This window comes from Phyllobates terribilis, unplaced genomic scaffold (genome assembly GCF_046119375.1).
Source record: "Phyllobates terribilis strain yellow unplaced genomic scaffold, ASM4611937v1 Scaffold_13__5_contigs__length_258822181, whole genome shotgun sequence".
NCBI classification, from domain to species: domain Eukaryota; kingdom Metazoa; phylum Chordata; class Amphibia; order Anura; family Dendrobatidae; genus Phyllobates; species Phyllobates terribilis.
Window position 1 is genome coordinate 130,855,337 of NW_027362773.1, and position 23,180 is coordinate 130,878,516.

The 23,180-nt window shown below is 42.3% G+C and overlaps 1 protein-coding gene across 2 annotated transcripts in view; it reads left to right on the forward strand.

Moving 5' to 3' along the window:
* Positions 1-1,581, forward strand: part of RPLP2 (ribosomal protein lateral stalk subunit P2) — a 55,375-nt gene extending 53,794 nt beyond the window's left edge. For both annotated transcript variants that reach the window (XM_073658691.1, XM_073658692.1), the window contains exon 5: positions 3-1,581. In XM_073658691.1, coding sequence (XP_073514792.1) covers positions 3-100 — 98 coding nt within the window. In that variant the 3' untranslated portion in view covers positions 101-1,581. The remainder of the gene's footprint in view (positions 1-2) is intronic.
* The last annotated feature ends 21,599 nt before the right edge of the window (positions 1,582-23,180 follow it).

A 23,180-nucleotide genomic window follows, 5' to 3' on the forward strand; every position in this document is an offset into this window, starting at 1 on the left:
AACTGAAGAGTCTGAAAATTTTTTTATTATTATTTTTACAATGATAAATGGCATACAGACCACTTATGGTATAGACAACCATGCAGCTGCCCGGTCCTAGTCCTCGCTTCCTGGACTGCTGCCTATATATCTTGTATCACAGGATGAATATTGAGTTACAGTTTGAGTATTTTCTAGAATCTATATCCTAGAAGATGGATGCAGAATGTATAACCTGAAGGGGGGGGGGGGCAAAGTTATTCAACCAAAGACCTAATACTGAGCAGAATACTTCTTGTAGTATTTCCAGAGTGTATTTTGTTGGTTAGTTATGGTGAGCCGATTATTTCACCAGTTTAATGCCGTTTACTACTTTATAGAGTTGTACCAATTGCTGAGTGTAGACAAATCGGTTTAATAACTTTGATCAGTAGAGTGAAAATTACGAAAAAAAGTAAATTAAAATTCAATGGATAGTTTGTAGCAGCGACTGCAGATGGAGGGCTCTCCCAGCCGTGGAAGGAGTACAGGGGGAGTACCCCGGTGTAACGAGAGAGGAAGGGATTGTAAGTGATATTGACTGTAAGTACGTGTGCAGAATTTAGGGATAAAAGGGAAGAGCAAACTTTAAGCTAAATCCAACTTGTCTCTTCACTAGGGGCCAATATTTCAGTTTGCAGTGACCTGGGCGGCTGGATACAGGGCCCGGACGGCAGAATGTCCTGCTCATGCTCCTGCCATACAGCGCCTACTATCTAAGCCCCTAGATGTAGAGCGATTACTGCTGAGATTTTAGTAAGGTCACGTTCAGTATTTGTAAGCCAAAACCAGGAGAAGATTTAAAATACTGACTGTGTGAACATGGCCTAATAATCACAGAAATTTCTGCATCACATCTGATTTGCATGAATTTGTCAGAACATTGAGGATCGGTCATTCGTTGCAATTTGTAATATTTAGTTGTATGTTAATAAAGCAAAAAAAAAAAAACCTTTTGTTCTGGACCAACATCTCCAGCAATTAGTGTTTCATCACTCACCCTCCCCAGGTTCAGAGCTGAATCCCTCACTGCTACCTGGTCTGTTTGGCTACAGCACTGTCAAAATGACATCCCTGCTGTGGTCAATCAGTGCGTTGCTGAGCCTTGTTGGCTGTAGCATGTATGATGTAATGTCACCGCTGCAGCCAAACAGCGCTGGATCTGGGGAGGGCAAGTCATGTGGTGTGTTTAGGATGACCCCCTATAAGCTTCATCTACACAATCTCACACTTCAGGACCCGGACAGTGCCGGCCAACAATATTTAACCACTTATGATTCTCATAATTTTTCTTTTTTCACATGGTCTCCTTTAACAGACTTTAGTATGGCTACTTGTCAGTTATCGCCTTTTCTCAGTCCATTACTGCAGGATACAGTCTGACATGGGAAAATCACCACCATTAATCCTGATGCATCTCTGCGGACATTGACATTGTCCTTCTGTTGTATTATGTTTGTACATAGATTTATTGCACTTTGCTATTTCTGGCCTGCACTGACTGCTGGTAACATGTAACTGCTTTATACATGTATATAAATAAAAGGATTTATGATTGCATAAGACCGCAGTCTCGCAGTTGTTCCTTGTGGCTGCATTACTCCATGCCCACCTACAGGGGGTGAGGTTTTCAGGGTGATTTCTAATTCGCTGCACAATTTTACAGGCAATAGAATCCGTAAAACCGCGTGACGATTAACAAGCAAGTCAGCAGTCATGTGTTACATATCCAGCAGATTTTCTGCTTTCTCCAACTTCTGCGCTTCATTAACAAGTTTATATGTAAATCTCATCCTCCATATGTGCAAATACATCCTTGGTACAGGAGCCCTCATCACTAATGTGACTGCAGTCTTTGGCCAATGCCCACGATTATATAGAATTATACAGATTTTCTGCATTCTGTTTAGCTATATGGGGAAAAACTATATAATTTTATATCTATATATATCTATATATCTCTATATATCTCTATATATCTCTCTCTCTATATATATATAATATATATATATATATATATATATATATATATAATCAAGGCTCTGCAAATGGGAGATTCCTTTAAAAAAAAAAAAAAAAAAATTAATCATTGCATACCAAAAAGACAGAGGAAAAGAAACACTCTGCTGAATTGGGCTACTTGGTTTTTCAGTGCAGTGTTACGCACCTGTCCCGGATCCGTGCCTTGCTTCCTTCACCCTGGTCTGCTAGATTCTATTGTGCTCCATGTCAGTCTTTGCAGATGGCCCCGCGTGCTCTCATGTGAGCATCTGCCCGGGCCTATATAAGGCTCACCTGTGTCCTGGTATTAAGACTTCAGAGGTGCTAGATTGCGTTTCTCTGTACACATTGACCTGCTCAGCTACGGTCTGTGGTCTCCAGGATGGTCGCGCCCCCCCCCCCTACCACCTGCCTCCCTGCGGTCTCCTCAATGGTCATTCCAACACGCACTCACTCTGCGGTCTCCAGTCCCTCAGCTGTCTGTGTCCTGTGTGCCTCACCTATCTGCTGCACTGACACCCATGTCTCCATCCGGACCTTGGGCTTGGAGGATCCATCTCGCCTAGTGAGTCTAACCTACAGAAACAAAAATGCACAAAATACCCATCACGGGAACTTGGCCCAAGCCTATGTGCATATGGCATCTTTTCCAGGTAGATTACACTCTTAATCTGCCAAAGAAAAAAAGCGTAAAGCTTGAAAGTATACCGTAGATTAAGAGACATAGGTGCTGTTGCATGAACAACTGCAAAGTCTGCACGTTCCTGGAGCGGCGTCACCAGGGAAAACTCGCCAGGTGCTCCGGTGTCTCAAAGATGCTGTGTGCACATTCCCTTAAGGGACAATTCATCATCTTGATCCATTGTGTGCTGGAGATGAGCCTTTTTTTTTTTTTGTTTTGTTTTTTGTTTGGTATATGCACCCATTAAGTAAAATGGTTTACTTGCATTTTTTCGAAAATGAGCATAAAAAAAATGCACCCAAAAAGGCTGCATTCCCACTATGAGTAACAACAGGTGTGTGCCTCTTTAAACAGGTTGTCCACTACTCAACCCCATTTTTTAATTAGTATATTCCCCTGTATAGAATAAAAGCACTTATACCCCCCACCACCACCCTCTGGTGCCGTTTCAGCAACACCTGGACTCGCGTGACATTGGTTAACAAACATGACAAAAGTGACTTGATTCATATTTATTGGAACTGTCCAAAGATCAAGAACCTGTGGTATCAGGTGTCTCAGTTAATAAACTGCTTATCAGAGAAGTTACAGGCACCCCAAATGGCTCTCCTTTCTCTTAAGATGGAACAACTCGCTCCTCCTCTTAGGCTCCTTTTTAATCCACATATTTCTGGTGGTAAATTCAATAGCTGCCTTATGGGAAAAACAGGTTCCCTTAAATGTACTGACATTATTGCGCAAATATCACTACATAAAACTTGTGAATGTAAATTTGCCATTACAAATAATGTTTGAAAAATATTGGATCCTTGGAGTCAAATATTCCCTTAATTTGTCTCTCTCAGCTACTTATTTTGTTACTAATTTTAACTTCCGTAATATTGTTCTTTTTAGGTTGTTTTCTTGTGTGTTGTACAAATAGGATTATACAACCTTTTTGTTCTCCCCTTACTTACCCTCCTCCCCTTTCCTTTTCTTTCCTCTTTGCTCTTCTTTAATAAATTATTTCCCTTTCCTTGTTTCCCATTTTTTTTTTTTCCTCCCTTTTTCCCCCTTTCCCTTCCCCATATAAAAATGAAAACCAATAAAAATTATTGAAACACAATCTGCATTTCCTATTGCTATGTCCTCAGAATGTGTGAGGAATCCCCGACAAACATGAAGAACATGCAAACGCCTTGCAGATGTTCTTGGTGGGTTCTGAACCTTTTTTAAATGGCATCAGATGAGGACATTTATAGTGCTCTTGACATTGCGATGGCCTTTTCTCCCGTATTAGACACTTTGGAAAAGAACAAATCCAATGCGAAGAACAGAAGCTATAGATTTTGTACTTTGTTGCACTAAAGTTAAGCAAAAAATTGCCAGTGTGTATGAGGACGGGCAATGTTGCCATGTTGGAATGTAACGTTCCTCCTAGTTTTTCCATCTGGCAGCTGCCAATCTCCCCTTTTTTCTTTTTTTTTTTTTTTTTTTTGTTTCCTGTGACTGTGCAGACAGATGAGGTATTGGAGTGACATCCAAGGAAAAGAATATTCTGACTGCTAGTAATAAAGGCATTGAACAGCTTGCCGCCATGCAACTTCTTTTTTTACTTTTACATCTGTTCAAACATTCATGTCTGGATGACCAGCAAGGAAGTGTGGTGAAGGCTCCAGAGCACTCCTTGTGCTTTTCCTATAATCAAGTCCTGACTATTTGAGAACATAACACTGATGAATCATATTGAAAATAGTCTGACCTGAACTATTATCATATGCATTGCTGCTCCTATCGCATTAACATCTACCCTTAAAGCAAGCACACCTTCAAGCATTCTTCCATATTTGTCAATCTTCTATGTACAATAATCTGCAGGGATCTACTCTAAATCTGTAAAATAATGACTCAAGAAAAACATAAGGAAACTTGTCACTTCCAAAATATGTTAAAACTTGGTTTTCTTTATTGCAACTCCATTAAAACATTACATGCGTTGCGCCCTTGATGCCTTTCCAGCGTTGTTCCATGCCATTAATCGTAGAAATGTTCTGCCTCTAATTTGTAACCAGGGCCGGCTCCAGGTTTTCGTGGGCCCCGGGCGAAAGAGTCTCAGTGGCTTCTTTAACACATACCACGATTCATGATGCACCGATATGGCGGAGAAATATAGGTATAGTACAAGGCCAAAGATTTCACTGACTTCTTACATTACATGAGTGATATCGATTGTAAATTCTACAATAGCTAAAACTGGCAAATCCTCGCAGCGCACAGTGCAGACTAGTCAGTATAGTCCTCCATACAGTATTATGGGCCCCATATATTGCTCCATACCGAATAATGGACCCCATATAATGCTCCATACAGTATTAAGGGCTCCATATAATGCTCCATGCAGAATATTGGCCCCCATATAATGCTCCTTGTAGAATACTGGCCCCCATATAATGCTCCATGCAGAATATTGGCCCCCATATAATGCTCCATGCAGAACACTGGCCCCCATTAAATGCTCCATGCTGTATGAGCACTATATAATGCTCCCTACATAATGGACCTGATATAATGCTCCATGCCTCCATACATAAAAAAAATCAAATATGCACCTCTCCTTGCTGCTGCTGATCAGCTCCGGACTCCTCAGCGTCGCCGTCTTCCCGCTCTCTGCGCTGTGACTGCCCAGCAGAGGGCGCGCTGGAAAGATGTCATTGCACCCTCTAACCTGAGATGTCACAATCAGGAGACGCGGAAGAGACAGGACCTGCAGAGGAACGAGGAGAGGTAAGTATTGTGCCGGGGCCCTGAGCAAGCGGGGGTAGCCCACTCTTAGGCACTGGGCCCGGACTCCCCCGCTCACGGGCCCCATAGCGTGCCGGTGTCCCAGATGGCGAGTGGGCCCCCCTGGCCTGCTCAGGGCCCCGGCACATGCCCGAGTGCACCGGGTACTGACGCCGGCCCTGTCTGTAACCTATGTCAAACCAATGCAGACAATCGTGTATTGTTTTAATTGTATTTGAAAAACATTTTTCATTTTATTATTTATATGGACAAATATTCAGTGTACATACAGTGGGTACGGAAAGTATTCAGACCCCTTTACATTTTTCACTCTTTGTTTCATTGCAGCCAATTGGTAAATTCTAAAAAGTTCATTTTTTTCTCATTAAAGTACACTCTGCACCCCATCTTGGCTGAAAAAAAAAAACAAATGTAGAAATTTTTGCAAATTTATTAAAAAAGAAAAACTGAAATATCACATGGTCATAAGTATTCAGACCCTTTGATCAGACACTCATATTTAAGTCACATGCTGTCCATTTCCTTGTGATCGTCCTTGAGATGGTTCTACTCCTTCATTGGAGTCCAGCTGTGTTTAATTAAACTGATAGGGCTTGATTTGGAAAGACACACCTGTCTATATAAAGACCTCACAACTCACAGTGCATGTCAGACCAAATGAGAATCATGAGCTCAAAGGAACTGCCCAAGGAGCCCAGAGACAGAATTGTGGCAAGGCACAGATCTGGCTAAGATTACAAAAGAATTTCTGCATTACTCAAGGTTCCTAAGAGCACAGTGGCCTCCATAATCCTTAGATGGAAGAAGTTTGGGACCACCAGAAGTCTTCCTAGACCTGGCCATCCAGCCAAACTGAGCAATCGCAGGAGAACAACCTTGGTGAGAGAGGTAAAGAAGAACCCCAAGATCACTGTGGCTGAGCTCCAGAGATGCAGTAGGGAGATGGGAGAAAGTTCCACAAAGTCAACTATCACTGCAGCCCTCCACCAGTCGGGCCTTTATGGCAGAGTGGCCCGACGGAAGCCTCTCCTCAGTGCAAGACATATGAAAGCCCGCACAGAGTTTGCTCAAAAACACACGAAGGACTCCTAGACTATAAGAAATACGATTCTTTGGTCTGATGAGACGAAGATAGAACTTTTTGGTGATAATTCTAAGCGGTTTGTGTGGAGAAAATCAGGCCCTGCTCATCACCTGCCCAATACAATCCCAACAGTGAAACATGGTGGTGGCAATATCATGCCATGGGGGTGTTTTTCAGCTGCAGGGACAGGACGACTGGTTGCAATTGAAGGAAACATGAATGCAGCCAAGTACAGAGATATACTGGATGAAAACCTCTTCCAGAGTGCTCTGGACCTCAGACTTGACCGAAGGTTCACCTTCCAACAAGACAATGACCCTAAGCCTACAGCTAAAATAACAAAGGAGTGGCTTCAGAACAACTCTGTTACCATTCTTGACTGGCCCAGCCAAAGCCCTGACGTAAACCCAATTGAGCATCTCTGGAGAGACCTAAAAATGGCTGTCCACCAACGTTCACCATCCAACCTGATGGAACTGGAGAGGATCTGCAAGGAAGAATGGCAGAAGATCCCCAAATCAAGGTGTGAAAAACTTGTTGCATCATTCCCAAGAAGAATCATGTCTGTACTAGCTCAAAAGGGGGCTTCTACTCAATACTGAGCAAAGGGTCTGAATACTTATGACCATGTGATATTTCAGTTTTTCTTTAATAAATGTGCAAAAATTTTGACATTTCTGTTTTTTTTCAGTGAAGATGGGGTGCAGAGTGTACTTTAATGAGAAAAAAAATGAACTTTTTAGAATTTACCAAATGGCTGCAATGAAACAAAGAGTGAAAAATTTTAAGGGGTCTGAACACTTTCCATACCCACTGCACATTGTGTCATTTCTAAAGTTTAAACTGTTGGGTTGTTTAGTATTTAATAATTTAAAAAAATCCAATACATTTCTCCTACCAAAAGCTTTTTTGCCAATTACCTTCTCTTTCTGGGCTAGTCACCTCCTCTATTCCATAACAAAATATTAAAAATCTTGTGTGTTTCTACAAAGTGTTTTGCTGCACCTGAATATATTTTGTTGCTTTTTTTTTTATTATTTTCTTATAGTACATCCTATATAGGTACTTCATATTACAGTACTGGTGCATTCAATACAATAAACTATATGGTCAGTATCACAATTCATAAAACTATTGATATTACGTTCCTTTTTGTGCTGTATTTGCATAGTTATATTTTTTGTTAGATATTGACAAATGTTTCAAGTATTTTTGCCACATTTGTAGAAACCTTTTTGGGATAATCTCATTTTGTTGTTTTGATTTTTATGTTTTTTAAATAAGAGTATAATTTTAATATAGCCCATACAGTATGGATTTAAAACAATATATCATATCAGCTACTGTGTATCTATTGGAGCATAATTTTTTCTCCTTCAATGGGAATTTTTTCTACAGACCGAGGGACCACCGATGGGATAGCGATTTTCACCATCTCTCGCGATCCTATTTGTTGCATGGTGGGGAAGAATTTTTTATTTACTCTGAAAATAATCTTTTTTTTTTGTCTGATGTTGTTTCGTATGGTGCTGTTCATTACGTAACCACTGATCACCAAGTCTATTTAAAAACCATAAAAATCAAAATAACAAAATGTTATCCCAAAAAGGTTTCTACAAATATGGCAAATATAGACTGCTCAAAAAAATAAAGGGAACACTTAAACAACAGAATATAACTCCAAGTAAATCAAACTTCTGTGAAATCAAACTGTCCACTTAGGAAGCAACACTGATTGACAATCAATTTCACATGCTGTTGTGCAAATGGAATAGACAATAGATGGAAATTATTGGCAATTATCAAGACACCCTCAATAAAGGAGTGGTTCTGCAGGTGGGGACCACAGACCACATCTCAGTACCAATGCTTTCTGGCTTATGTTTTGGTCTCTTTTAAATGTTAGTTGTGCTTTCACACTCGTGGTAGCATGAGACGGACTCTACAACCCACAGAAGTTGCTCAGGTAGTGCAGCTCATCCAGGATGGCACATCAATGCGAGCTGTGGCAAGAAGGTTTGCTGTGTCTGTCAGCGTAGTGTCCAGAGTCTGGAGGCGCTACCAGGAGACAGGCCAGTACACCAGGAGACGTGGTGGGGGCCGTAGGAGGGCAACAACCCAGCAGCAGGACCGCTACCTCCGCCTTTGTGCAAGGAGGAACAGGAGAAGCACTGCCAGAGCTGCAAAATGACCTCCAGCAGGCCACAAATGTGCATGTGTCTGCACAAACGGTTAGAAACCGACTGCATGAGGGTGGTATGAGGGCCCGACGTCCACAGATGGGGGTTGTGCTCACAGCCTAACACCGTGCAGGACGCTTGGCATTTGCCACAGAACACCAGGATTGGCAAAGTCGCCACTGGCACCCTGTGCTCTTCACAGATGAAAGCAGGTTCACACTGAGCACATGTGACAGACGTGAAACAGTCTGGAGACGCCGTGGAGAGCGATCTGCTTCCTGCAACATCCTTCAGCATGACCGGTTTGGCAGTGGGTCAGTAATGGTGTGAGGTGGCATTTCTTTGGAGGGCCGCACAGCCCTCCTTGTGCTCACCAGAGGTAGCCTGACTGCCATTAGGTACCGAGATGAGAGCCTCAGACCCCTTGTGAGACCATATGCTGGTGTGGTTGGCCCTGGGCTCCTCCTAATGCAGGACAATGCCAGACCTCATGTGGCTGGAGTGTGTCAGCAGTTCCTGCAAGATGAAGGCATTGAAGCTATGGACTGGCCCGCCCGTTCCCCAGACCTGAATCCGATTGAGCACATCTGGGACATCATGTCTCGCTCCATCCACCAACGTCACGTTGCACCACAGACTGTCCAGGAGTTGGCGGATGCTTTAGTCCAGGTCTGGGAGGAGATCCCACAGGAGACCATCCGCAACCTCTATCAGGAGCATGCCCAGGCGTTGTAGGGAGGTCATACAGGCACGTGGAGGCCACACACAATACTGATCCTCATTTTGACTTGTTTTAAGGACATTACATCAAAGTTGGATCAGCCAGTAGTGTGTTTTTCCACTTTAATTTTGGGGGTGACTCCAAATCCAGGCCTCCATTGGTTAATAAATTTGATTTCCATTGATGATTTTTGTGTGATTTTGTTGTCAGCACATTCAACTCCGTACAGAACAAAGTATTCAATGAGAATATTTCATTCATTCAGATCTAGGATGTGTTATTTGAGTGTTCCCTTTATTTTTTTGAGCAGTGTACATGCAACATTTGTCAATATGTAGCAAAAAATAAAACTATCCAAATACTGCACAAAAAGAAGCATAATATCAATAGTTTTATGAATTGTGATACTGACCATATAGTTTATTGTATTGAATGCAAAGTTATGGAATAGAGAAGGTAACTAGTCCGAAAAGAGGAAGTAATTGGCTAAAAAAAACAACAACAAAAAAAAAAAGCTTTTGGTCCGAGAAATGTATTGGATTTTATTAAATACGATACAACCCAACGGTTTAAACTTGACACAATGTAGTTATACTGGATATTTGTCCATATATACAGTACAGACCAAAAGTTTGGACACACCTTCTCATTTAAAGATTTTTCTGTATTTTCATGAGTATGAAAATTGTGTTAATTCATAGTTTTGATGCCTTCAGTGTGAATGTACAATTTTCATAGTCATGAAAATACAGAAAAATCTTTAAATGAGAAGGTGTGTCCAAACTTTTGGTCTGTTCTGTATAATAAAATTAAAAAAGTTTTTCAAATACACACAGGTATACAATTAAACACATGATTGTTCCACATTGGTTTTAAATAGGTTACAAATTAGAGGCAAAACATCTCTACAATTAATGGCGTGGAACAACGCTGGAAAGGGCACAACGCATGTAATGTTTTAATGGAGTTGCAATAAAGAAGACCAAGTTTTAACATATTTTGGAAGTGGCAAGTTTCCTTATGTTTTTCTTGAGTCATTATGTTACAGATTATTTATTTAGAGAAAATCCCTGCAGATTATTGTACGTAGGAGGTGAAGTACAAATATGGAGGAATGCTTGAAGGTGTGCTTGCTTTAAGGGTGGATGGGAATGTGATAGGAGCAGCAACGCATATAATAATAGTTCAGGTCAGACTATTTTCAATATGATTCATCAGTGTTATGTTCTCAAATAGTCAGGACTTGATTATAGGAAGAGCACAAGGAGTGCTCTGGAGCCTTCACCACACTTCTTTGCTGGTCATCCAGACATGAATGTTTGAAAAGATGTTCTGTGTGCTGGATTTTTTTTTTTATCATTTTTTCTTTGAAAATAAGTGATTTTATTCATCTACCGAATTTGTAAGAGTGCTGGATTTCTCCTGTTTTTTTTCTCATTGCCAAGTTGACTTATCCTGTTTTTCTTGATATACTTCTGGGCAGCAGTGGAATGGCACCCGCTTATTCAAGCCTTGGAGGGACTGAATTATACTCGATGAGTCCAGAAAAAAAACTTTTATTCCTCTAAAATAAAGACTCGTGGCTGCGGATCAACTGGTAAACAGCGTATGTGAGGTGTCAAAGTACCAGCAAAGCTCTTCTCTCCATGTACAATCTTATCTCATCGGTAAAGGATCCAAGAAGCAGCACTGCTTTCCTAAGAAAAGGGAGGAAGCCGAATTATCCGCTGATGATAGGATCACCTAAACCTCACACTACAAATAACCCATCTGCACTGCATTTACCTGCTTTTCCTCTGTAAGGGTATGTGCACATGTTAATTTTTTTCTGCAGACATTTCTACATCAAAGTCTCTTGGCAGGAAAAAAGCTGCATGAGAACATACCCTAAAGTCCAGCTATGGGCACTCTCACTTGTGCTTTCTGCTTGTCCCTTTGCCAATACTGTGCTTTCTAGACTCCATATATTTACAATAGTCATCATATAGGGTCACGTTCACATGTTCAGTATTTGGTCAGTATTTTATATCAGTATCTGTAAGCCAAAACCAGGAGTGGAACAATCAGAGGAAAAGTATAATAGAAACACAGGCACCCTGTGTTTTTTTTCCATGTTGCCATTTCTCTGCACAGGGCAGAAAGCATGCAGCAGTATTCCGCTCATTAGACAGTTCTGTACAGTAATGTACACTTTGAACACTAGGTGGCGCTATACTATGTAAGAAAATGTCATACCTTTCACTGAATCATTTCTTTAACACCATGTAAGTAGCAAACCTCCATATGTGAACAAGACTGGTCCGCAATGCTCAGCAATTAACCTTTCACAGACAAGACAAGTTTGATGACTCTTAGTACATAGGCACTTGCAGTTGTGGCGCATACTGTACCTGTACAGAACCTTTTCTACATGCATAAAGTTGATTACTCTGCCGAACCGGTGTGTGCTTTTAGTGGGGAGAGGAGAATAAGACACTGGCAGACTCCCCTGACAGTGACTTACTAGTGTGAACAAAGGATTGGACATGTGGAAATGGCTGCCCTGTGTGGAGAATTTCCATCTATTGCGTATAGGAACCTTTAACCCCTTCACTCCATGACCATTTTCCGTTTTTGCTCTTTAGTTTTTTTCCTCCCCTTCTTCCAAGAACCATAACTTTTAATTTTTCCATTAATATGGCCATGTGAGGGCTTGTTTTTTTGCAGGAAGAGTTGTACTTTTGAACGACACCATTGATTTTACCATATAGTGTACGGAAAAACAGGAAAACAATTCCAAGTGCAGTGAAATTGCAAAAAAAAGTGCAATTCCATAATTGTTCTTTTATTTTTTTTTATCTACTATGTTTACTAAATGGTAAAACTGACCTGGCAATATGATTCTCCAGGTCAGTACGAGTTTGCAGATACCAAACATGTATAGTTTATTTTTTATTTAAATGGTGAAAAAAAAATCTGAAATTTGTATGAAAAAAGTTTTTGTGTTTTTCGTCATCTTCCAAGACCCATAGCGTTTCCATTTTTTGGGATCTGGGGCCGGGTGAGGGATTATTTTTTTGCGCCCTGAGCTGACGTTTTCATTGACACCATTTTGGGGTAGATACAATGCTTTGATCGCCTCTTATTGCACTGTTGCGGTGGTCAAAAAAAATTATTCTGGTGTTTCTATTTTTTTTCTCGTTACGCCGTTTGCCAATCATATTAATTTACTTTATATTTTCATAGATCGGACATTTCTGAACTCAACGATGCCAAATATATGTATATTTTTTTCTATTGTTTTATTTTCAATGGGGCAAAAGTGGGGTAATTTGAACTTGTGTTTTTTTTTCATATTTTGAAAAACTTTATTTTCTCAGTTTTTACAGTATATAATAGTCTGCTTAGGAGACTTGAAGCTGCGATCATCCGATCGCCTCCTGTGCTACACATAGCAGGGCATAAACATATTACACCATCACACAGAAACATTTCGGTTGTATTTACATGCGCTGGGTTCAGGCCGCTAAACGAGCGTGATCGACAATATTCAAGTCGTTCGATGCTTGTTTCCCGGCCTCTTTACACCGGCTGAGGAAGAATGATGGGGGTAGAATGATCACTAAGGCTGTGTGCCCACGATGCGTTTTTTAAGCGTTTCCGCAGCGGCAGAAACGCTTAAAAAATGCTTGGTAGAAAGCCTGACATGTTCCCCAATGATAATCTGCATGTGCTGTGCACATGCTGCGGAAATTTCCGCTGCGGATTATCATTGCGGAAAAAAACGCAGCACTACTAATTATTTTACGGAAGCTCGGCGTTTTCGCCGCTATTGACTTGCATTGGAACGCATGACATCCGCATCACTGCATCTGTACATGTGGAATCCAAATGTTTCAATGTGCGGATGGTACCCGGGTCTGGACAAGAGGAGACTCTCTTCCAGACCCGGGTACCATAGAACCTGTAAAAAAAAGAATAAAATAAAAAAATAAATATTATATTTACCTTCTGATGGCCCCCGGTGTGCTTGTCTTCACTTGCCGGCAGATCGCGGTGGACTGAAGGACCTGCGCTCACGTCATTTAGTCATGTGACGGCAGGTCCTTCAGTGTAGTGTACCACGAGCTGCTGGCAAGCCAGGACGGACCGAAGCAAGACTGCGGGGGCCATCGGAAGGTAAGTATAGATTTATTTTTTTATTTTTTGACATTCTTTGGGGTCACACTATATAAATCCATGCCGTTTGCATGGATTTATATAGTATGACCAAGTTGTCAAGCACTTTCCAAGTGATGCTAAAATCGCTTGGAAAGCGCTTGTCAACCCGCATGCGGAAATGCATGTGAAGAACGCTTGACATCCGCATGTCCCTGGCAGGAAAAACGCATGTACAATCCGCATGTACAATCCGCATGTACAATCCGCATGCGTTTTTTCTGCCAGGGAGATGCAGAAATGCTCGGGAAAAAATCCGGAGCATTTCTGCATCGTGGGCACAAAGCCTTATGGATCAATCTGTCCCCATACAGTGTCATGTTATCATCAGCACATCTGGAGTTTTCACTGGCGAGGTGCTGCTGAGAACAGTGATTTTTGTTCCATCATAAACAATCTAATCACCCGATGAATGAGCAGCATTTTGCTCATTTAGTATAATGCACCCCTTAGTCCTCCATATAGTAAAATGTGCCCCATAGTCCTCCATATAGTATACTGCACTCCCCAAAGTCCTCCATATAATATGATGTGCCCCATAGTCCTCTATATAGTATACTGCACTCCCCATAGTCCTCCATATAGTATAATGCACTCCCCATAGTCCTCCATATACCATAATGTGCCCCATAGTGCTCCATACAGTATAATATGCCCCATAGTCTTCCATATAGTATAATTCACTCCCCATAGTCCTCTATATAGTATAATGCACACTCCATATTCTTCCATATACTTTAATGCACACTCCATAGTCCTCTATATAGTATAATGCACCCCCCATAGTCCTTCATATAGTATAATACACTCCCCATAGTCCTCCATATAGTATAATGCACTCCCCATAGTCCTCTATATAGTATAATGCACACCCCATTGTCCTCCATACAGTATAATGCACTCCCCATAGTATAATGCACCCCATAGTCCTTCATATAGTATAAGGCATCCCCAATAGTCCTTGATAGAGTATAATGCAGCCCCATATAGTACACAGAGTATAATGCACACCCCATAGTCCTCAATAGAGTATAATGCAGCTCCCATATAGTGCATATAGTATAATGCACACCCCATAGTCCTCAATAGAGCATAATGTATCCCCATATAGTATAATGCACTCCCCATAGTCCTTCATAGAGTATAATGCAGCCCCCATAGTCCTCCAGTATTATGGCCACCACGTACTCACGGATTTAAAAAAAAAATTCAATACTTACCTCTCCCCGTTCCCCACTGCTTCGGTCTCTGCAGCGCGTCTCCTCAACAACTCCACTGCCTGGCACAGCGTGGCGTGATGAAGTGACGTTATCATGCTTGAGACGTCCGACACAGAGGGGGCATGATGGTAGAGGGTGTGTCACCTGACGCTCTGTCCTCCATCATTGCTTTCAACTGTATCAGCATCTAGGATGCTGATACAGTTGAATGTGTGATGTCGGGTGGGAGAGGGGGCCAGAGCCGCCTCTGACACTGGGCCCCCCTGACTCATGGGCCCCATAGCGGCCGCGTGGTCTGCCACTATTAGCGACACGCCACTGGCTGGGAGCTCCTGGGAAAAATGCATAGTTTGCCCTGCCCTAACACCAGCCCTGGCTCCCGTGATTCTGCTGCTCTTTTCTGTTTTGCGTTACGTCACTCAATTGCAGAGATATTCACGTTTGTTGCTTTTGGAGCACAATATGTGAAATCTCTACTTGTAGTCCAACTAGGCATTTCTTAAGAGTTTTCTCTGGGGGTGTGTTCGCTTTCACCCCCCCCTTCTAGATGCTGCTAATCACAGCTCAGCAGCGTTGGAAACTCCTAGATCAGCCGCTAAGCTCTGATTGGCAGCATCAGGGAGGGAAGGATGAATGCATACACAAAGACTCTGAGGAAACATCCAGTTGGACTACAAGCAGAGATTTCAAATATTGCTCTCAAAAAGCAACAAATGTGAATATATCTTTGTAACGACACAGCATTTAATCTTAATTATCCAGACATAAATTCCATAGGCCAGGAGAAATACGCTATTTTAATGTTGACTTTTGAATTTATGTGTTTTTATTTGGTTGGTCAAGAAGCACAGAATATAATTAGTATAAGCCTGGATGTTGACACTTGAATTGATATTTACTGCAACTTATTGTCTGTTATCTCTGGAGGACCCCTGTCATGGAACAGTCATGAAACAATGTTTGATAATATGCTGATTACATATTGTACCAGGCCAGCTAGTTTGTTGACCTGCAGAGCAATGGAAGACAAACTATGCAAATTGATTAAATGCTCAAATAATAAGACATGAACCCCTGCCACCGTCCCCCCTGACCTGCGGATGATGAGAGGGACTTTACAAAATCACAGCCAAGAAAGACTCTTAAAGAATCAGAGTGAATTGACAGAGCAACAGCTAGGACAATAAGGATCCATCAAGAGGGATACAGATTTGGATTCTACAGGATGCCAGCTTAAGGGACCACAGTCCTGACTGGAGGAATACAGATCTGCTCCATTGACTATCACAGAACCCGTGGATACATTTGGGGAAACTAGGTTGAGACCCTCCGGTCACCTGGAACCCATGGATACGCTCGGAGAAGCCAGGTTGGGACCATCCGGTCACCTGGTTCCATGGATATGTTCGGAGAAGCCAGGTTGGGACCCTCAGGTCTCCTGGCCTTGTACCTCAATGGACGGTCAGCTTAGCTTGTTGTTACCTCCTCTCTGTGGGGGCCCGCCAAAAGCAGGGTGCCACTGGTGGGGTTAGTCGGCCCTGGAAGCCCCAAAGTCGCAGCTGCTCTAATCCCGGTGAGTCAGCAGAAGGGTGAGACTCTGTAACTTGCACCATCTCAGGTATTTGCTGGGACTGTTCTATATGTTTATTGACTGTTTAGTGGTTCAATAAAGTATTGCCACACTGTTTTAACCTCACCCTGTGTTGTCGGAGTAGTATTACGCCCACGGGAGTCCCCCGTGTCTCCACAATCTGCAATGGCTCAACGCAGCGTAAAACAGAAAAAAGCGTCAGAATCAGGGGGCTCAGGGATTTTTACAAGGCTGACAGGTGACAGGTTCTCTTTAAGGTATGGTCATATGCGCAATTTTTGCAATTTGAAAAATCTGTTGCATATATCTGAATGGGTTGTTTCTGCAGCGCGTGTGATGTCTGCAAACTCCACGCAGATATATGGGACAGACTTTTACGGTGGCCGAAATTTCAACAACAGATCTGCTGCCTGTGAACACACCCTGAGTCTGATCGTGACCACTTTTAGATATCACCCATATGATAGATTTTCACTGTCCTTTTAATCCACTATTTAATAGTCAGTGAAAGCTGAACGTTATAAGGAAATGACTAGTTGCTGTGGGCGAGGGCAGGCTTTGCTCCATATTATTACCTAATCACTAATTTGTTATGGGAGCAAACCTGGATCCTCCCAGATCCTAAAATATCTAGCTTGCCTTCACTCACGTGTTGACTATAAATAGCAGGTTCATAAACCACAATCCGGGTATCTGTATAACTGCATCTCCGAGAAGAGTATGCAAAATAATGTGGAGGTAACATAACTCGAGGTCAACCAGATCTAAAATTAGAGCACCCTATATAAGAATATGGTTCCTATTATTGTTAGTATTTTATTGACTAGAACACTAGAGATAACTAAGAAAAAAGACCCCCACTGATTTATAGAGGCAATATAAAGGGGTGGAGTACAAAAATAAACATCAGGATGGGTGAGGGTTTAACAGACGAAGGCCTCATTCAGATGTCCGTTTTTCACAGATAGAACTCATATTCAGTATAGTCTATGGTGTTGTTCACATGTCCGAGTTTTTTCGTGGACTGTATGACGATCAAAATCGCCCTTAGATGGCTTTGGGTCCAAGAAAACCACGGACGGCACATGGATCTGTGAGTATTGAATAGGAGAAGCTTAGATTTTTTTTTTCCATACAAGAAAACCACTGATGAAACAATTATGGCAAAAAATGGACACTGATGAAAATCTGATCCAAAAGAATTATTAAAATCGGTCAGTTTTTTTTAACATGCTTGAAGGAAATGGCATTCTGAATAAAGCCTAAGGCTGTTTTCACACATCCAACATTTGTGGTCCAACTATGGACCATGATGTCAGGACAGCCGTGGGTCTCTTGACCCAAACTCAACTGCCTCATAAATGCCTATTGAGATTGAGTTAGGACACCTGTGGCCGGTCCAGACATCATGGTCCATATTCAGATCGTGAATTTCGGAGGTGTTAAACCGGCCTAATCCTGTTTTACTTCCCGATGAAGCAAAACCAACCCAACAAAAACCACATTATTGTATGTTGTTGTGGTGGTATGTGTTCCATTTAGGTATTTTGGTGCCTCACACATGTAGACTCGGTAGCTTTGGGCCTAAATGACCACAGGCTGTGTGTCGGGGTTTCTTGGCTATGAGAGGGTGCATATGTTGAATGTCGTTCACCAGCTTAGGAAGAACCCAACTAGGGTAACGATGAAGGTTGGTCAGCGTGGACCAGTGATTTCTTTGGTGAGGTCAGTGGGGTTGACCATACTGATGGCATTTGGTTGATGAGATGGTCCACTGATCCATCAAATGAGGTGCCACAATCAGTTGGGTAAGTTTAACTGAGCCATAGGTTGTAGATAAAAGAAGAGCTAGTGGCCACAATTTCTGGCAACAATAATGTTTAGCCTCTTATTCCTGTTTAGGATGATTGGGGTGGGTCCTTAATTAGACTTGTCCTACTTTCTCCAAAAAAAACACTGCAATAGGATAAATCTATTGATCCATTATTTGAGGTTTGGATTGAGCCAGAAAGAACAACATCAGGCCACATGCACACAAACAGATTTTCGATCCGTGTGCACAATGGACAACACACGGACCAATGTTATCCTATGTGCTGGTGCAGACCGGCAATTTTCCACTGGGACCACACTAGTGCCTGGAAATAGCAGGCAGCTCCTGCACCTGTCCACTATGCGGATGAGCACATGGAGTCGGTCATGTCTGCAGTATGCGGATGTGAATGGTCTGTGAAGTTCAAAGGCCTTGTGAGGTTATCATTAGGACTCATTCAGACTCTAGGGAGGACATACCATTGGTGCAACTTGGGCACAGGAGCCCTAGAGGTATGAGGAACACTACCACCTCTAAAGCAGGGGGAATTGTGCATTATGATCTGATATTGGACTATAAAGCCCCCATATATTGTTCTTGCAAAGGGGCCTCTTCTGTCAGTGTACGCCAGTGTTCAGACTAGCGTATTTTACAGACATATGCTGTCTGTTAATATTGGACATCACATGGAGCAATGTTACTCAATAGGGTTGTTCAGATCGCCATCTATTCACAAGGGCCATGTGTCCACGTGGGAAATAATCGCAACATACACTACTTTCTTCCATATTTCGAATGGGTGTACAAAAAAAATCGGATCCCATACGGATCATCCATACAACATCTGATTTTTACAGATACAGTACATTGCAATTACTAACCTAGGAAACTGTTCTTGGTCTTGTAAATGTTATTATCTTTTGAGGTATAAAAACGGATGTCACATGGATGTAATAAACAGACCCATGGATGCAAATCCCGGCTCTCTGCACCAGAATAAATGCCGCCAGCCAATCAGAAAACAGCAGCTGACATCTGCATGCCAGTCACAGGTGGCGCATGGCAGTGACATCATGTGTCACCTATGGCAGGCACACTGAAGCCAGCTGATGGTGTCTGCGCCGGCTACAGAAGAATACGTTGTGTGTCGTGGAAGGAAGGTGAGAAGAATTTTTTTTTTTTTTTTTAAATGTGTTCGAGAACATCGGCAGAATGGGGAACATTATTACAGGAGGGTGGACATTATACCAGGATGGGGTACATTATACCAGGATGGGGGACATTATTACTGGAAGCGTCCCAGGATGGAGGACATTATTACTGGGAGGATAACAGGAAGGGGGATATTATTACTGGAAGGAGAACAGGATGGGGGACATTATTACTAGAAGGAGAACAGGAAGGGGGCATTATTACTGGAAGGAGAACAGGATGGGGGACATTATCACTAGAAGGAGAACAGGATGGGGGACATTATTACTGGAAGGAGAACAGGAAGGGTGACATTATTACTGGAAGGAGAACAAGATGGGGGAATATGTTACTTTATCATAACTCCTAGCTTTCTTAGGGTTTTTTGTTGTAGTGGTAATTTTGAGGTCTATTCCTCCTCTTTTCCAAGGCTTGATACAGTACCATCTATGGACTTTTCTTTTTTACTGCACACAACGCTTTATAGTCTTATGACAATTTTTCTTGACAGGTTTTTACATCGTTGAGCATTTTTGAGTGACCTTATACCTTGGGTCCTCTTTATCACGAATTGCTAGAGTATCATTATCATTTTTTATTGCATGTGACCCTTTATTGATTCTGTCTGATTGCTTGGACAGGCTTCCCATGCCTCTATATTACTCCTGGATGTGCTTATACCTGTCTACTACCTTGTTGGACGATACCTCCAATCTACCAACTGTGGGATCCTTCTATTTACTTCTCCTTTTTAGTAATGTGCTTTTACTGACTGTTTTTTAAAAAAATTGAAATAAATAGTGTTTTTATTTGCATCAATACTTCGTTTTTCATGATTGGATTGTGGAAGGAGAACAGGATGGGGGACATTATCACTAGAAGGAGAACAGGCTAGAGGGACATTATTACTGGAAGGGTCCCAGGATGGGGACATTATTACTGGAAGGAGAACAGGATGGGGGACATTATTACTGGAAGGAGAAGAGGATGGGGGATATTATTACTGGAAGGGACCCAGGATGGGGGACATTATTACTGGGAGGAGAACAGGATGGGGGACATTATTACTAGAAGGAGAACAGGATGGGGGACATTATTACCGGAAGGAGAACAGGATGGGGGACATTTTTACTGGAAGGTGAACAGGATGAGGGACATTATTACTGGGAGGAGAACAGGAAGGGGGACATTATTAGTGGAAGGAGAACAGGATGGGGGACATTATACCAGGATGGGGGACATTATTACTGGAAGGAGAACAGGAAGGGGGGCATTATTACGGAAGGAGAACAGGATGGGGGAATTATTCCTGGAAGGAGAACAGGATGGGGGACATTATTACTGGAAGGAGAACAGGATAGAGGGACATTATTACTGGAAGGGCCCCATGATGGGGGACATTATTATTGGAAGGGTCCCAGGTTGAGGGACATTATTACTGGAAGGAGAACAGAAAGGGGGACATTATTAGTGGAAGGGTCCCAGGATGGGGGACATTATTACTGGAAGGGTCCCAGGATGGGGACATTATTACTGGAAGGAGAAGATGATGGGGGACATTATTACTGGAAGGAGAAGAGGATGGGGGATATTATTACTGGAAGGGCCCCAGGATGGGGGACATTATTACTGGGAGGAGAACAGGATGGGGGACATTATTACTAGAAGGAGAGCAGGATGAGGGACATTATTACTGGAAGGAGAACAGGATGGCGGACATTTTTACTGGAAGAACAGGATGAGGGACATTATACCAGGATGGGGGACATTATTACTAGAAGGAGAACAGGAAGGGGGCATTATTACTGGAAGGAGAACAGGATGGGGGACATTATACCAGGATGGGGGACATTATTACTAGAAGGAGAACAGGAAGGGGGCATTATTACTGGAAGGAGAACAGGATGGGGGACATTATTACTGGAAGGAGAACAGGAAGGGGGATATTATTACTGGAAGGAGAACAGGATGGGGGACATTATACCAGGATGGGGGACATTATTACTAGAAGGAGAACAGGAAGGGGGCATTATTACTGGAAGGAGAACAGGATGGGGGACATTATCACTAGAAGGAGAACAGGATGGGGGACATTATTACTGGAAGGAGAACAGGAAGGGTGACATTATTACTGGAAGGAGAACAAGATGGGGGAATATGTTACTTTATCATAACTCCTAGCTTTCTTAGGGTTTTTTGTTGTAGTGGTAATTTTGAGGTCTATTCCTCCTCTTTTCCAAGGCTTGATACAGTACCATCTATGGACTTTTCTTTTTTACTGCACACAACGCTTTATAGTCTTATGACAATTTTTCTTGACAGGTTTTTACATCGTTGAGCTTTTTTGAGTGACCTTATACCTTGGGTCCTCTTTATCACGAATTGCTAGAGTATCATTATCATTTTTTATTGCATGTGACCCTTTATTGATTCTGTCTGATTGCTTGGACAGGCTTCCCATGCCTCTATATTACTCCTGGATGTGCTTATACCTGTCTACTACCTTGTTGGACGATACCTCCAATCTACCAACTGTGGGATCCTTCTATTTACTTCTCCTTTTTAGTAATGTGCTTTTACTGACTGTTTTTTAAAAAAATTGAAATAAATAGTGTTTTTATTTGCATCTATACTTCGTTTTTCATGATTGGATTGTGGAAGGAGAACAGGATGGGGGACATTATCACTAGAAGGAGAACAGGCTAGAGGGACATTATTACTGGAAGGGTCCCAGGATGGGGACATTATTACTGGAAGGAGAACAGGATGGGGGACATTATTACTGGAAGGAGAAGAGGATGGGGGATATTATTACTGGAAGGGACCCAGGATGGGGGACATTATTACTGGGAGGAGAACAGGATGGGGGACATTATTACTAGAAGGAGAACAGGATGGGAGACATTATTACCGGAAGGAGAACAGGATGGGGGACATTTTTACTGGAAGGTGAACAGGATGAGGGACATTATTACTGGGAGGAGAACAGGAAGGGGGACATTATTAGTGGAAGGAGAACAGGATGGGGGACATTATACCAGGATGGGGGACATTATTACTGGAAGGAGAACAGGAAGGGGGGCATTATTACGGAAGGAGAACAGGATGGGGGAATTATTACTGGAAGGAGAACAGGATGGGGGACATTATTACTGGAAGGAGAACAGGATAGAGGGACATTATTACTGGAAGGGCCCCATGATGGGGGACATTATTACTGGAAGGGTCCCAGGTTGAGGGACATTATTACTGGAAGGAGAACAGAAAGGGGGACATTATTAGTGGAAGGGTCCCAGGATGGGGGACATTATTACTGGAAGGGTCTCAGGATGGGGACATTATTACTGGAAGGAGAAGATGATGGGGGACATTATTACTGGAAGGAGAAGAGGATGGGGGATATTATTACTGGAAGGGCCCCAGGATGGGGGACATTATTACTGGGAGGAGAACAGGATGGGGGACATTATTACTAGAAGGAGAGCAGGATGAGGGACATTATTACTGGAAGGAGAACAGGATGGCGGACATTTTTACTGGAAGGAGAACAGGATGAGGGACATTATTACTGGGAGGAGAACAGGATGGGGGACATTATTACTATAAGGAGAGCAGGATGAGGGACATTATTACTGGAAGGAGAACAGGATGGCAGACATTTCTACTGGAAGGAGAACAGGATGAGGGACATTATTACTGGG